Source organism: Oncorhynchus mykiss, chromosome 19, assembly GCF_013265735.2.
Source record: "Oncorhynchus mykiss isolate Arlee chromosome 19, USDA_OmykA_1.1, whole genome shotgun sequence".
NCBI classification, from domain to species: Eukaryota; Metazoa; Chordata; class Actinopteri; order Salmoniformes; family Salmonidae; genus Oncorhynchus; species Oncorhynchus mykiss.
In genome coordinates this window covers 8,558,543-8,572,931 of record NC_048583.1, presented here as the reverse complement: position 1 = coordinate 8,572,931, position 14,389 = coordinate 8,558,543, and the positions used below count along the sequence as shown (strand labels likewise).

The 14,389-nt window shown below is 44.7% G+C and overlaps 1 protein-coding gene across 6 annotated transcripts in view; it reads left to right on the top strand.

Annotated features, from left to right (window-relative positions):
* LOC110497211 (catenin delta-1) overlaps positions 1 to 14,389 on the top strand; it is a 61,448-nt gene that overhangs the window by 26,543 nt on the left and 20,516 nt on the right. For all 6 annotated transcript variants that reach the window (XM_036954139.1, XM_036954138.1, XM_036954140.1 and 3 more), the window contains 5 exons: positions 9,239 to 9,461; positions 9,602 to 9,797; positions 10,727 to 10,844; positions 11,240 to 11,284; positions 13,242 to 13,353. In XM_036954139.1, the coding sequence (XP_036810034.1) occupies positions 9,239 to 9,461; positions 9,602 to 9,797; positions 10,727 to 10,844; positions 11,240 to 11,284; positions 13,242 to 13,353 (694 nt within the window). The remainder of the gene's footprint in view (positions 1 to 9,238; positions 9,462 to 9,601; positions 9,798 to 10,726; positions 10,845 to 11,239; positions 11,285 to 13,241; positions 13,354 to 14,389) is intronic.

The following is a 14,389-nucleotide window of genomic DNA, read 5'->3' as shown; positions in this document are numbered from 1 at the left end:
GTTACTTTTAAGAACTTTATTCAAATAATGAAAACGAAAACACAAAACATGAAATGCAGTAACTATACAGACGGTGTCTGTCTGCATCGTTGTTGCATCCAAAAAGGCTAAAGGTCACAGCCATAATGTGTGCAGGGACGACATGCGACGTGCACGTGTTTGAACATGTACGTACACACACACACGTGCACATCCCATGTCGTCCCTGCACATATTATGGTTGTGACCTTTAGTCTTTCCAAGTCAGATTCCATTCGGAGAGGCTTGGGAGGATAAATAATGTCACAGAGAATGTGTATAGGCTATATTCAAACACGTTTTCCCCGTGTGACAACGTCCCTGGGGACAGCACATGCAGATGTGACCAAATGACCCTCTCACAAACCAAGGACCCTGACACCCATGACGGTTACACAGAGTAAACCACATCTGAGAAGTGCTAAACCAGAGAAGGGGATGGAGGGGGTGAGAGGTGATACGGGTCAGAGGCATCTCTGGTCTCTAAGCGGCAACTAAAAGGAGACACGTTAAAGACCATATGAACGCACGGCCCCAGAGTACAGACTGACCGTCTCTCTGGGGCTGATTCATGTGGGCTTTGGTTAGTCTTTGTCGCTGGTCCACTGGTTTGAGCTGTTCAACGTTCCATACAAATATAAGTGTGAAGGTTTAGCAAAGCACTCGCCATGATCACGCATCAAAGTTTTGCACTTGGGCCACACACAGAAGGTCTGAGATGTCGGCATCACTCGGATGTCTGGCCTCTTAAATCCAGAGGTCCATCCTGAGAGTGGCATCACGTGGATGTCTGGCCTCTTAAATCCAGAGGTCCATCCTGAGAGCGGCATCACTCAGATGTCTGGCCTCTTAAATCCAGAGGTCCATCCTGAGAGTGGCATCACGTGGATGTCTGGCCTCTTAAATCCAGAGGTCCATCCTGAGAGCGGCATCACGTGGATGTCTGGCCTCTTAAATCCAGAGGTCCATCCTGAGAGTGGCATCACGTGGATGTCTGGCCTCTTAAATCCAGAGGTCCATCCTGAGAGCGGCATCACGTGGACATCTGTCAAAGTGTTGATGTAGTGGATGACTCGCTGAATGTCGTCGTAGGACGGCACCTGTTTGCTGGCGATACAACCACCACACCTCTTCCTCCTTGACACCTTCTAGAACATTATCACTGCAGTCAGCTTCTCTGCAGAAATTCTGAAAGCACAAAGTCAATTATTTAAAAGTCCTGAACAGTCATTCTGAAAAGCACTTTGTCTCTCTTGGCTAAATACCAGGAAGTTTGAAAAGACCGGCTGAGTGGGCGTGGAGCTTATATTCATGAGCTGGCCTTGACTGACAGCTCTTTGAAAAGCCTTTGTCAAGCAACTAGCAGTGTTGCAGTAAAATCACCTCAAGCAAATGTGGTGAAACACAAAACCTCAAACAATATTGCATTAATTATATATATATATTTTTATATACATCTCCTGTTTAGAATGTATTTTGTGATGTGGTTCACTGCACTGACAGATGTTTTGAAAGAGACCCCCCCCACCTCTCCCTTTGTTCCATGCTGACTGAAGACCCATCTAGCCAGTAACTAGCGAACACCAGACACGGATGAAAGGGGAAACGTCTAAGTATCTTTGCCATAGATGAATAGGGTAAACTCTAATTATATTTGTCATAGATGAATAGGGTAAACTCTATTTGCCATAGATGAATAGGGTAAACTCTATTTGCCATAGATGAATAGGGTAAACTCTAATTATATTTGCCATAGATGAATAGGGTAAACTCTAATTATATTTGCCATAGATGAATAGGGTAAACTCTATATTTGCCATAGATGAATAGGGTAAACTCTAATTATATTTGTCATAGATGAATAGGGTAAACTCTATTTGCCATAGATGAATAGGGTAAACTCTATTTGCCATAGATGAATAGGGTAAACTCTAATTATATTTGCCATAGATGAATAGGGTAAACTCTAATTATATTTGCCATAGATTAATAGGGTAAACTCTATTTGCCATAGATGAATAGGGTAAACTCTAATTATATTTGCCATAGATGAATAGGGTAAACTCTAATTATATTTGCCATAGATGAATAGGGTAAACTCTAATTATATTTGCCATAGATGAATAGGGTAAACTCTATTTGCCATAGATGAATAGGGTAAACTCGAATTATATTTGCCATAGATGAATAGGGTAAACTCTATTTGCCATAGATGAATAGGGTAAACTCTAATTATATTTGCCATAGATTAATAGGGTAAACTCTATTTGTCATAGATGAATAGGGTAAACTCTAATTATATTTGCCATAGATGAATAGGGTAAACTCTATTTGTCATAGATGAATAGGGTAAACTCTAATTATATTTGCCATAGATTAATAGGGTAAACTCTAATTATATTTGCCATAGATGAATAGGGTAAACTCTAATTATATTTGCCATAGATGAATAGGGTAAACTCTATATTTGCCATAGATGAATAGGGTAAACTCTAATTATATTTGCCATAGATGAATAGGGTAAACTCTATTTGCCATAGATGAATAGGGTAAACTCTATTTGCCATAGATGAATAGGGTAAACTCTATTTGCCATAGATGAATAGGGTAAACTCTAATTATATTTGTCATAGATGAATAGGGTAAACTCTAATTATATTTGCCATAGATGAATAGGGTAAACTAATTATATTTGCCATAGATTAATAGGGTAAACTCTAATTATATTTGCCATAGATGAATAGGGTAAACTCTATTTGTCATAGATGAATAGGGTAAACTCTAATTATATTTGCCATAGATGAATAGGGTAAACTCTAATTATATTTGCCATAGATGAATAGGGTAAACTCTATTTGTCATAGATGAATAGGGTAAACTCTAATTATATTTGCCATAGATGAATAGGGTAAACTCTAATTATATTTGCCATAGATGAATAGGGTAAACTCTATTTGTCATAGATGAATAGGGTAAACTCTAATTATATTTGCCATAGATGAATAGGGTAAACTCTAATTATATTTGCCATAGATGAATAGGGTAAACTGTAATTATATTTGTCATAGATGAATAGGGTAAACTCTAATTATATTTGCCATAGATGAATAGGGTAAACTCTAATTATATTTGCCATAGATGAATAGGGTAAACTCTAATTATATTTGCCATAGATTAATTGGGTAAACTCTATTTGCCATAGATGAATAGGGTAAACTCTATTTGCCATAGATGAATAGTGTAAACTCTAATTATATTTGCCATAGATGAATAGGGTAAACTCTATTTGTCATAGATGAATAGGGTAAACTCTAATTATATTTGCCATAGATGAATAGGGTAAACTCTAATTATATTTGCCATAGATGAATAGGGTAAACTCTAATTATATTTGCCATAGATGAATAGGGTAAACTCTATATTTGCCATAGATGAATAGGGTAAACTCTAATTATATTTGCCATAGATGAATAGGGTAAACTCTATTTGCCATAGATGAATAGGGTAAACTCTATTTGCCATAGATGAATAGGGTAAACTCTATTTGCCATAGATGAATAGGGTAAACTCTATTTGCCATAGATGAATAGGGTAAACTCTAATTATATTTGTCATAGATGAATAGGGTAAACTCTAATTATATTTGCCATAGATGAATAGGGTAAACTAATTATATTTGTCATAGATGAATAGGGTAAACTCTAATTATATTTGCCATAGATTAATAGGGTAAACTCTATTTGCCATAGATGAATAGGGTAAACTCTAATTATATTTGCCATAGATGAATAGGGTAAACTCTATTTGTCATAGATGAATAGGGTAAACTCTAATTATATTTGCCATAGATGAATAGGGTAAACTCTAATTATATTTGCCATAGATGAATAGGGTAAACTGTAATTATATTTGTCATAGATGAATAGGGTAAACTCTAATTATATTTGCCATAGATGAATAGGGTAAACTCTAATTATATTTGCCATAGATGAATAGGGTAAACTCTATTTGTCATAGATGAATAGGGTAAACTCTAATTATATTTGCCATAGATGAATAGGGTAAACTGTAATTATATTTGTCATAGATGAATAGGGTAAACTCTAATTATATTTGCCATAGATGAATAGGGTAAACTCTAATTATATTTGCCATAGATGAATAGGGTAAACTAATTATATTTGTCATAGATGAATAGGGTAAACTCTAATTATATTTGCTGAAAACCTACAGTCACATTTTGGCACCAGTAGAGTAGTTATCTAGCTATGTAAACCATGCTCTTCTGCAAACACGCCTTCTCCCACGTTGGTTACATGCTCCTTTTTGAGCTGTTTCCTTGCAGAGGTTTCCATGGCACCAGTGATCTTGACAATGTTTTTCATCAGAAAGGACGAATAGCAATAAATAATTAAGTCAGTCATCGTCATAATCTACTCTAGTCAATACATTTACAACCAATATCAACACACACAAAGGACACAACCTGCACTCATTGAAATGCATGCTTGAACACACACTCTTTTACTAGTATTGTAAATGGGTCATGTTTGATATTAAGATATTTGTTAACTATGGACGGCCATTTCATGTATTTATGTAACCTGTCTTGGACAAATATAAACACAAGTTTGTATTATTTCTCTTTCCCCCTCTGCACTGTTGGGAAGGCCGTAAGCATGTCACTTAGTCTACACCTGCTGTTTACCTGGAACCTGTACGCTGATAATCAGGATGCAGGTACAGGGAGTGAATTTAATAACAGGGAACCAAACCAGGAACACGAGTAGCGTTCAGACAGGGAACAAAACCAGGAACACGAGTAGCATTCAGACAGGGAACAAAACCAGGAACACGAGTAGCGTTCAGACATGGAACAAAACCAGGAACACAAGTAGCGTTCAGACAGGGAACAAAACCAGGAACACGAGTAGCGTTCAGACAGGGAACCAAACCAGGAACACGAGTAGCGTTCAGACATGGAACCAAACCAGGAACACGAGTAGCGTTCAGACAGGGAACAAAACCAGGAACACGAGTAGCGTTCAGACATGGAACAAAACCAGGAACACGAGTAGCGTTCAGACAGGGAACCAAACCAGGAACACGAGTAGCGTTCAGACAGGGAACAAAACCAGGAACACGAGTAGCATTCAGACAGGGAACAAAACCAGGAACACGAGTAGCGTTCAGACATGGAACAAAACCAGGAACACAAGTAGCGTTCAGACAGGGAACAAAACCAGGAACACGAGTAGCATTCAGACAGGGAACAAAACCAGGAACACGAGTAGCGTTCAGACATGGAACAAAACCAGGAACACGAGTAGCGTTCAGACAGGGAACAAAACCAGGAACACGAGTAGCATTCAGACAGGGAACAAAACCAGGAACACGAGTAGCGTTCAGACATGGAACAAAACCAGGAACACGAGTAGCGTTCAGACAGGGAACAAAACCAGGAACACAAGTAGCGTTCAGACATGGAACAAAACCAGGAACACGAGTAGCGTTCAGACAGGGAACAAAACCAGGAACACAAGTAGCGTTCAGATAGGGAACCAAACCAGGAACACGAGTAGCATTCAGACAGTGAACAAAACCAGGAACACGAGTAGCATTCAGACATGGAACAAAACCAGGAACACGAGTAGCGTTCAGACAGGGAACCAAACCAGGAACACAAGTAGCGTTCAGACAGGGAACAAAACCAGGAACACGAGTAGCGTTCAGACAGGGAACCAAACCAGGAACACGAGTAGCGTTCAGACAGGGAACCAAACCAGGAACACGAGTAGCATTCAGACAGGGAACCAAACCAGGAACACGAGTAGCGTTCAGACAGGGAACAAAACCAGGAACACAAGTAGCATTCAGACAGGGAACAAAACCAGGAACACGAGTAGCGTTCAGACAGGGAACAAAACCAGGAACACGAGTAGCGTTCAGACAGGGAACCAAACCAGGAACACGAGTAGCGTTCAGACATGGAACAAAACCAGGAACACGAGTAGCGTTCAGACAGGGAACAAAACCAGGAACACGAGTAGCGTTCAGACAGGGAACCAAACCAGGAACACGAGTAGCATTCAGACAGGGAACCAAACCAGGAACACGAGTAGCGTTCAGACAGGGAACCAAACCAGGAACACGAGTAGCGTTCAGACAGGGAACAAAACCAGGAACACGAGTAGCATTCAGACAGGGAACCAAACCAGGAACACGAGTAGCGTTCAGACAGGGAACCAAACCAGGAACACGAGTAGCGTTCAGACAGGGAACCAAACCAGGAACACGAGTAGCATTCAGACAGGGAACAAAACCAGGAACACGAGTAGCGTTCAGACAGGGAACAAAACCAGGAACACGAGTAGCGTTCAGACAGGGAACCAAACCAGGAACACGAGTAGCGTTCAGACAGGGAACAAAACCAGGAACACGAGTAGCATTCAGACAGGGAACCAAACCAGGAACACGAGTAGCGTTCAGACAGGGAACCAAACCAGGAACACGAGTAGCATTCAGACAGGGAACCAAACCAGGAACACGAGTAGCGTTCAGACAGGGAACAAAACCAGGAACACGAGTAGCGTTCAGACAGGGAACAAAACCAGGAACACGAGTAGCGTTCAGACAGGGAACCAAACCAGGAACACGAGTAGTGTTCAGACATGGAACAAAACCAGGAACACGAGTAGCGTTCAGACAGGGAACCAAACCAGGAACACGAGTAGCGTTCAGACAGGGAACCAAACCAGGAACACGAGTAGCGTTCAGACAGGGAACAAAACCAGGAACACGAGTAGCGTTCAGACATGGAACAAAACCAGGAACACGAGTAGCGTTCAGACAGGGGACCAAACCAGGAACACGAGTAGCGTTCAGACAGGGAACCAAACCAGGAACACGAGTAGCATTCAGACAGGGAACAAAACCAGGAACACGAGTAGCGTTCAGACATGGAACAAAACCAGGAACACGAGTAGCGTTCAGATAGGGAACCAAACCAGGAACACGAGTAGCGTTCAGACATGGAACAAAACCAGGAACACGAGTAGCATTCAGACAGGGAACAAAACCAGGAACACGAGTAGCATTCAGACAGGGAACCAAACCAAGAACACGAGTAGCATTCAGACATGGAACCAAACCAGGAACACGAGTAGCGTTCAGACATGGAACAAAACCAGGAACACGAGTAGCGTTCAGACAGGGAACCAAACCAGGAACACGAGTAGCGTTCAGACAGGGAACAAAACCAGGAACACGAGTAGCGTTCAGACATGGAACAAAACCAGGAACACGAGTAGCGTTCAGACAGGGAACCAAACCAGGAACACGAGTAGCGTTCAGACAGGGAACCAAACCAGGAACACGAGTAGCGTTCAGACATGGAACCAAACCAGGAACACGAGTAGCGTTCAGACATGGAACAAAACCAGGAACACGAGTAGCGTTCAGACAGGGAACAAAACCAGGAACACGAGTAGCATTCAGACAGGGAACAAAACCAGGAACACGAGTAGCGTTCAGACAGGGAACAAAACCAGGAACACGAGTAGCGTTCAGACAGGGAACCAAACCAGGAACACGAGTAGCATTCAGACAGGGAACAAAACCAGGAACACGAGTAGCGTTCAGACAGGGAACCAAACCAGGAACACGAGTAGCGTTCAGACAGGGAACCAAACCAGGAACACGAGTAGCGTTCAGACAGGGAACCAAACCAGGAACACGAGTAGCGTTCAGACATGGAACAAAACCAGGAACACGAGTAGCATTCAGACATGGAACCAAACCAGGAACACGAGTAGCGTTCAGACAGGGAACCAAACCAGGAACACGAGTAGCATTCAGACATGGAACCAAACCAGGAACACGAGTAGCGTTCAGACAGGGAACCAAACCAGGAACACGAGTAGCATTCAGACATGGGACATATAAACAGAAACGATAAGGCCTGGGGAAGGAACACAAGGGAGTGACCGATAGGGGAGGTCATCAGGAAGGTCATGGAGTCCAGGTGAGTCTCATGAAGCGCAGGTGCGCGTAATGATGACTACACTGGTGACAACGAGCGCCAGAGAGGAGGAGCGCGAGTAGACGTGACATTACCCCAATCATGTGACGAATAAACATTTATTTGATTTGACACGGAAATACATCCCCACTTCTCTCTCATCGTCAGTCACTCACTCAACTACAAACACTACTAGTGACATAGCAATCTGGGTTGCATGGGCAGAACATCCCCCACTTCTCTCTCATGGTCAGTCACTCACTCAACTACAGACACTACTAGTGACATAGCAATCTGGGTTGCATGGGCAGAACATCCCCCACTTCACTCACTTGTGTGTATTAAAGCCGTGTGTGTGTGTGTGTGTGTGTGTGTGTGTGTGTGTGTGTGTGTGTGTGTACACAAGGTAATATATACACCTATAGCAGCTCACCTTTAAGAAGGACAAGGTCATATCTTTATCTATACACACTTAGTTTATATACACAAACAGAGCCTTCACACCCACAGCCTTAAAGCCCCTTGCATATCTATCTCAATTACCTCGTACCCCTGCACATCGACTCCATACTGGTACCCTGTTTATATAGCCATGTTATCATTACTCATTATGTATTTATATACTTTTGTTATTAAGTGTTACTTTTCTATCATTTTTTCTATTTTCTCTCTGTCTGCATTGTTGGGAAGGGCCCGTAAGTAAGCATTTCACTGTTAGTCTACACTTGTTGTTTATGAAGCATGTGAGGAATAAAATTAGATTTGATTACCCACGCACCCTTTATCTAGTCATAAACACAGCCATGCTGCAGGCTACCTAGCTACTGTCTTTCATGTCAGAATGAGAGCAACACACAACCACCAACACCTCATCCCTCATTCCCTCTCCTCTCCCCCTTCCCTCTCCCCTTTCCCTTCCCTCCCTCCCTCTCCTCTCTCCCCCTTCCCTCTCCCCCTTCCCTCTCCCCCTTCCCTCTCCCCCTTCCCTCTCCCCTTTCCCTCCTCTCCCTCCCTCTCCTCTCTCCTCGTTCCCTCTCCTCTCTCCCCCTTCCCTCCCTCTCCTCTCTCCCCCTTCCCTCCCTCTCCTCTCTCCCCCTTCCCTCTCCCTCCCTCTCCTCTCTCCCCCTTCCCTCCCTCTACTCTCTCCCCCTTCCCTCTCCCCCTTCCCTCTCCTCGTTCCTTCTCCTCTCTCCCCTCCAGGTGAAGACAGATGTCCGTCGTATGAAAGGTATCCCATCCCTGGTGTCCATGTTAGACAACCCTAAGAAGGAGGTCCACCACGCCGCCTGCGGAGCGCTCAAAAACATCTCTTACGGACGAGACTCTGACAATAAGATCGCCATCAAGAACTGTGATGGAGTACCGGCCCTGGTCAGACTGCTGAGGAAGACCAGAGACCAGGATCTGACCGATACTATCACAGGTAATACTACTGTTGTTACTAGTGTACTACTGCGGTTACTACTAGTGTACTACTGTGGTCACTACTAGTGTACTACTGCGGTAAGTGGGAGACGGTAGTGTGTGGTAGTGATGATGATAATCCGTCACCCTCTTCCTCAGGCACGCTGTGGAACTTGTCGTCTCACGACTCAGTGAAGATGGAGATCGTTGACCACGCCCTGCACGCCCTCTCAGACGAGGTGATGGTAGCTCACTCGGGCTGGGAGAGAGGGAACGAGGCAGGAGGAGAGGAGAACCTCAAACCACGACACCTGGAGTGGGAGACGTCCCTCACCAACACAGCTGGCTGCCTGAGGTACAGGGAGGGAGGGAGAGAGAGAAAACAGTGGGAGGAAAAAGAGGAGGGTGATATGGCCGTAATATCATATCACAATATGTTTCTAATTTTTTACGGTATTTTAAAGTTTCTGAATAATAAAAGTTGTAAATATGTTTTATGCTTCAACATCGACCGTAGAATTGCAACATATTAATTCTTAATGATTTTATTGGTCTTTTTCCATTCTGATGGTTTGATACTCAACCCAGCTAGGACCAAACTGGCTGTGAAGTCGTCCAATTTGTCAAACTTTTCATTTGAACTTAGGCACTGTATCAAAATATCATGATAGACGATATTGTAAAATAAATACCAGTGTTGAAGATGTCAGCCAGCCATGAAACAGTAATGTATCGTCCATTTAGTGACTGGTAGCTGTGTGTTGGTCTTGCAGTGTGTGTGTGTGTTTGTGCATGTCTGTACAGGTGTGCCTGAGGAATTCCCAGAAGGTAGGGCAGAGTGGGAATGTGCTGTGTTCCCCAGTGGGTGTGTCTCTCTGTTAAAGGCAGGCTACAACACAATGACTGGCCCAGTAACCTGATCTACGATCTCACTGTCCCCTCACTCGACTGGAGTTTAACAACCACAGGCTTGCATCCTAAATGGCCCCCTATTAGTGCACCACATAGAGAATAGGGTGCTTTTTGGGACGTGACCACACGCTTTCAGACTTTCAGTCTCTGCAACACACTGACATAGGGCCATTCAGTGTTTTATTACTAATGGTTGTGTGCTGGAATCCTTATGTGGCCACTGATTGTAGCCGCTCTCATTCCTCCCTCTCTCTGTCTCTCTCTCTCTCTGTCTCTTGGTCTCTGCCCATTTCCCCTCTGTTTCTGTATTGCTTGTTTGTTTTTTCTCACACACCTTCTCTACCTCTCCTCCCACCGCTCTCTCTAAAACAGGAACGTGAGCTCAGAGCGCAGTGAGGCCAGGAGGAAGCTGAGAGAGTGCACAGGATTGGTGGACTCGCTCATGTACATTGTCCAATCACAGATCAACCTGAAAGACGTGGACAACAAGGTGTGCCCACACACACTGCTGTTTTATCTTGTGATCCTGAACTTTGATTGTGTCTGCATGTATTTTAATCCTGTTCTCCTTTTCCTTCGTCTTATCCCCCCCCTCTCTCGCCCCCTCTCTCTCTCCCCCCCCCCTCTCTCTCTCGCCCCCTCTCTCTCTCGCCCCCTCTCTCTCTCGCCCCCTCTCTCTCTCGCCCCCTCTCTCTCTCGCCCCCTCTCTCTCTCGCCCCCTCTCACTCCCCCCCTCTCTCTCTCTCCCCCCCCTCTCTCTCTCCCCCCCTCTCTCTCTCTCCCCCCCTCTCTCTCTCTCCCCCCCCCCTCTCTCTCCCTCCCCCCCTCCCCTCTCTCTCCCTCTCTCTCTCTCTCCCTCCCTCACCCTCCCTGTCTTGTCTCCAGCTGATAGAGAACAGTATGTGTCTGCTGAGGAATCTGTCCTATCAGGTATTGTTGTAGTTTATATTGTTGTCCTTTCTGTTTCTTTCTACAGTGTTTCACCCTGCCTTTTTAGTAATGTGTTGTGACCTTTTGAATTGTACTTTAAAGAGATTCTCTGGTACTTCTGTAGACTTTTTAGCCAGTAGTTCTTAGTGTTGCATGGTATACCCAAACTTCTGTACTTTTTCCGATAGCAGCACATGACAAACGGTTCGGTCCTAGATAAAGGTACTTCTGTCAAATGAGTGTCACGTCATCTACTGATTGAGAGAGGATCAAGTTAGTTTATCAGCGCAGCCGAGGTCCCCTTATGACGTGAGAGCACGGTGCCCACTCCACTTCCCCATGGCTAACACTGGCCTGTTCCACTTCCCCGTGGCTAACACTGGCCTGTTCCACTTCCCCGTGGCTAACACTGGCCTGTTCCACTTCCCCATGGCTAACACTAGCCTGTTCCACTTCCCCGTGGCTAACACTGGCCTGTTCCACTTCCCCGTGGCTAACACTGGCCTGTTCCACTTCCCCGTGGCTAACACTGGCCTGTTCCACTTCCCCGTGGCTAACACTGGCCTGTTCCACTTCCCCGTGGCTAACACTGGCCTGTTCCACTTCCCCGTGGCTAACACTGGCCTGTTCCACTTCCCCGTGGCTAACACTGGCCTGTTCCACTTCCCCGTGGCTAACACTGGCCTGTTCCACTTCCCCGTGGCTAACACTGGCCTGTTCCACTTCCCCGTGGCTAACACTGGCCTGTTCCACTTCCCCGTGGCTAACACTGGCCTGTTCCACTTCCCCGTGGCTAACACTGGCCTGTTCCACTTCCCCGTGGCTAACACTGGCCTGTTCCACTTCCCCGTGGCTAACACTGGCCTGTTCCACTTCCCCGTGGCTAACACTGGCCTGTTCCACTTCCCCGTGGCTAACACTGGCCTGTTCCACTTCCCCGTGGCTAACACTGGCCTGTTCTGAGGAAACACTGATTGTGACCAAAACCTTTATTCCTTCACGTTTGTCCCAGTCAATCCATCCTATCTGCTTGAGCCTTGAACTGTCTGTGTGTGAATAATGCCATGGGTCTTAAAGAGAGACACTGTTATCAAATAAACAGATGGCTTCTTCTATGCAAATGTTGTTGATCAGTACAATAAAGTAAGTCCCAAATGTAAGGGAAACGATCGTTTTTTTCCATCTGCAGCACCATGAAATCAGCCAGAAAGCTCTACCTCAATTCATGGTCACGCTGCTATTCAATATGCATTCAGCTGTAATGTGAATACACCTAGACTACATCTTGATTTGCCCAGTTTATCAATAGAGATTTACCGTTCAAATACATTATTACCATGATGTTATGTAATTAGATTAGTAAAAATAAATGAAGTCAAATTGATTGTATAATTCATTCATTAACGCATACATTCAAAAATAAAACATTTAATATAAAACTGGAAGATCTGTCTGGTTCAAGTGCCATTCTGTGACTTTGGCCATGGTATTGTTTTAGTACTGTATGGAGTATTGTGATACTTAACCTGGTATCCGCATGGAAGTTGACCTTTTAGCATGGTGACAACACTGTTCACAGCTCTGAAAGTAGTGCTCACGAGCCAGAAGTGGTCCCTCAGCGCTCACTCTGCTGTGTGTGCATCTTGTATGCTGTCACTCAAATCGCGAGGGGCTGAAGCTCATTGGCTAGAACTTGAAATGCTAGGGGGCTGACCCACATGGGGGAGAATTGCGCAGTATAGTTCCAGAAAAAGTTGCTTTCAAACTAGGGATTTCGTGGCTAATTGAGTTAAGAGAGTAATTCTGCTCCTAGATTCTGAATGTGTGAACAACACGTTGACACATCAGCCCAAAGCCGGAGGGGTAAAGAAAATACTGAGTAGGCACCAAAGTTTCACAGCATGCCTTTAAATAAGTAATATTATACTATATGATTGTAAACTTGACTTGACCTTAGGTTCACCGGGAGGTGCCGGGCGCTGAGCGCTACCAGGAAGCCATGTCCCTCAACCAGGGCCCCGCCCCCTCCACTGGAAAGACCAACCGCTTCAGCTCCCGCAGGGGCAAAGGTCAGTGTGTGTCTGTGTGTTTGCGCGGGTGCCTGTGTCTGTGTGTGTCTGTCTGTCTTGTTTGTTTGTGTGAGTGAGAGTGTTTATATTATCTGTCTGTGGAAGGAAGGCAGATGGAGAGTGAGAGTGATGCAATTGTTGACTTTAGTGTGTGTACACGGTATAGTGACAGTGTAGCAGGAAAGAGAGACAGCAGAGAACCAGTGGTTGGCCTGGGATGTTGAATGCTATTTACCCCCATCCTAAAGAATGTTCAGTCTCACTCCTTAATGTCTGTGTGTCTGTGAGGGAAATTATTTGTTTCTCTATTTGTGAACAGACATTTTGTTTTTGCTGGTTTGTCTTTGTGCTGGTGTGGATGTTGGTGTGTGTTTTTGATGGTTCGTCTTCTGTGCTGGCGTGGATGTTGGTGTGTGTTGTTGATGGTTTGTCTTTGTGCTGGTGTGAATGTTGGTGTGTTGTTGCTGGCGTGGATGTTGGTGTGTTGTTGCTGGCGTGGATGTTGGTGTGTGTGGTTGATGGTTTGTCATTGTGCTGGCGTGGATGTTGGTGTGTGTGGTTGATGGTTTGTCTTTGTGCTGGTGTGGATGTTGGTGTGTTGTTGATGGTTTGTCTTTGTGCTGGCGTGGATGTTGGTGTGTTGTTGATGGTTTGTCTTTGTGCTGGCGTGGATGTTGGTGTGTGTGGTTGATGGTTTGTCATTGTGCTGGCGTGGATGTTGGTGTGTTAATGGTTTGTCTTTGTGCTGGCGTGGATGTTGGTGTGTTGTTGATGGTTTGTCTTTGTGCTGGCGTGGATGTTGGTGTGTGTTTTTGCTGGTTTGTCTTTGTGCTGGCGTGGATGTTGGTGTGTGTTGTTGATGGTTTGTCTTTGTGCTGGTGTGGATGTTGGTGTGTTGTTGCTGGCGTGGATGTTGGTGTGTGTTGTTGATGGTTTGTCTTTGTGCTGGTGTGGATGTTGGTGTGTTGTTGCTGGCGTGGATGTTGGTGTGTTGTTGCTGGCGTGGATGTTGGTGTGTTGTTGCTGGCGTGGATGT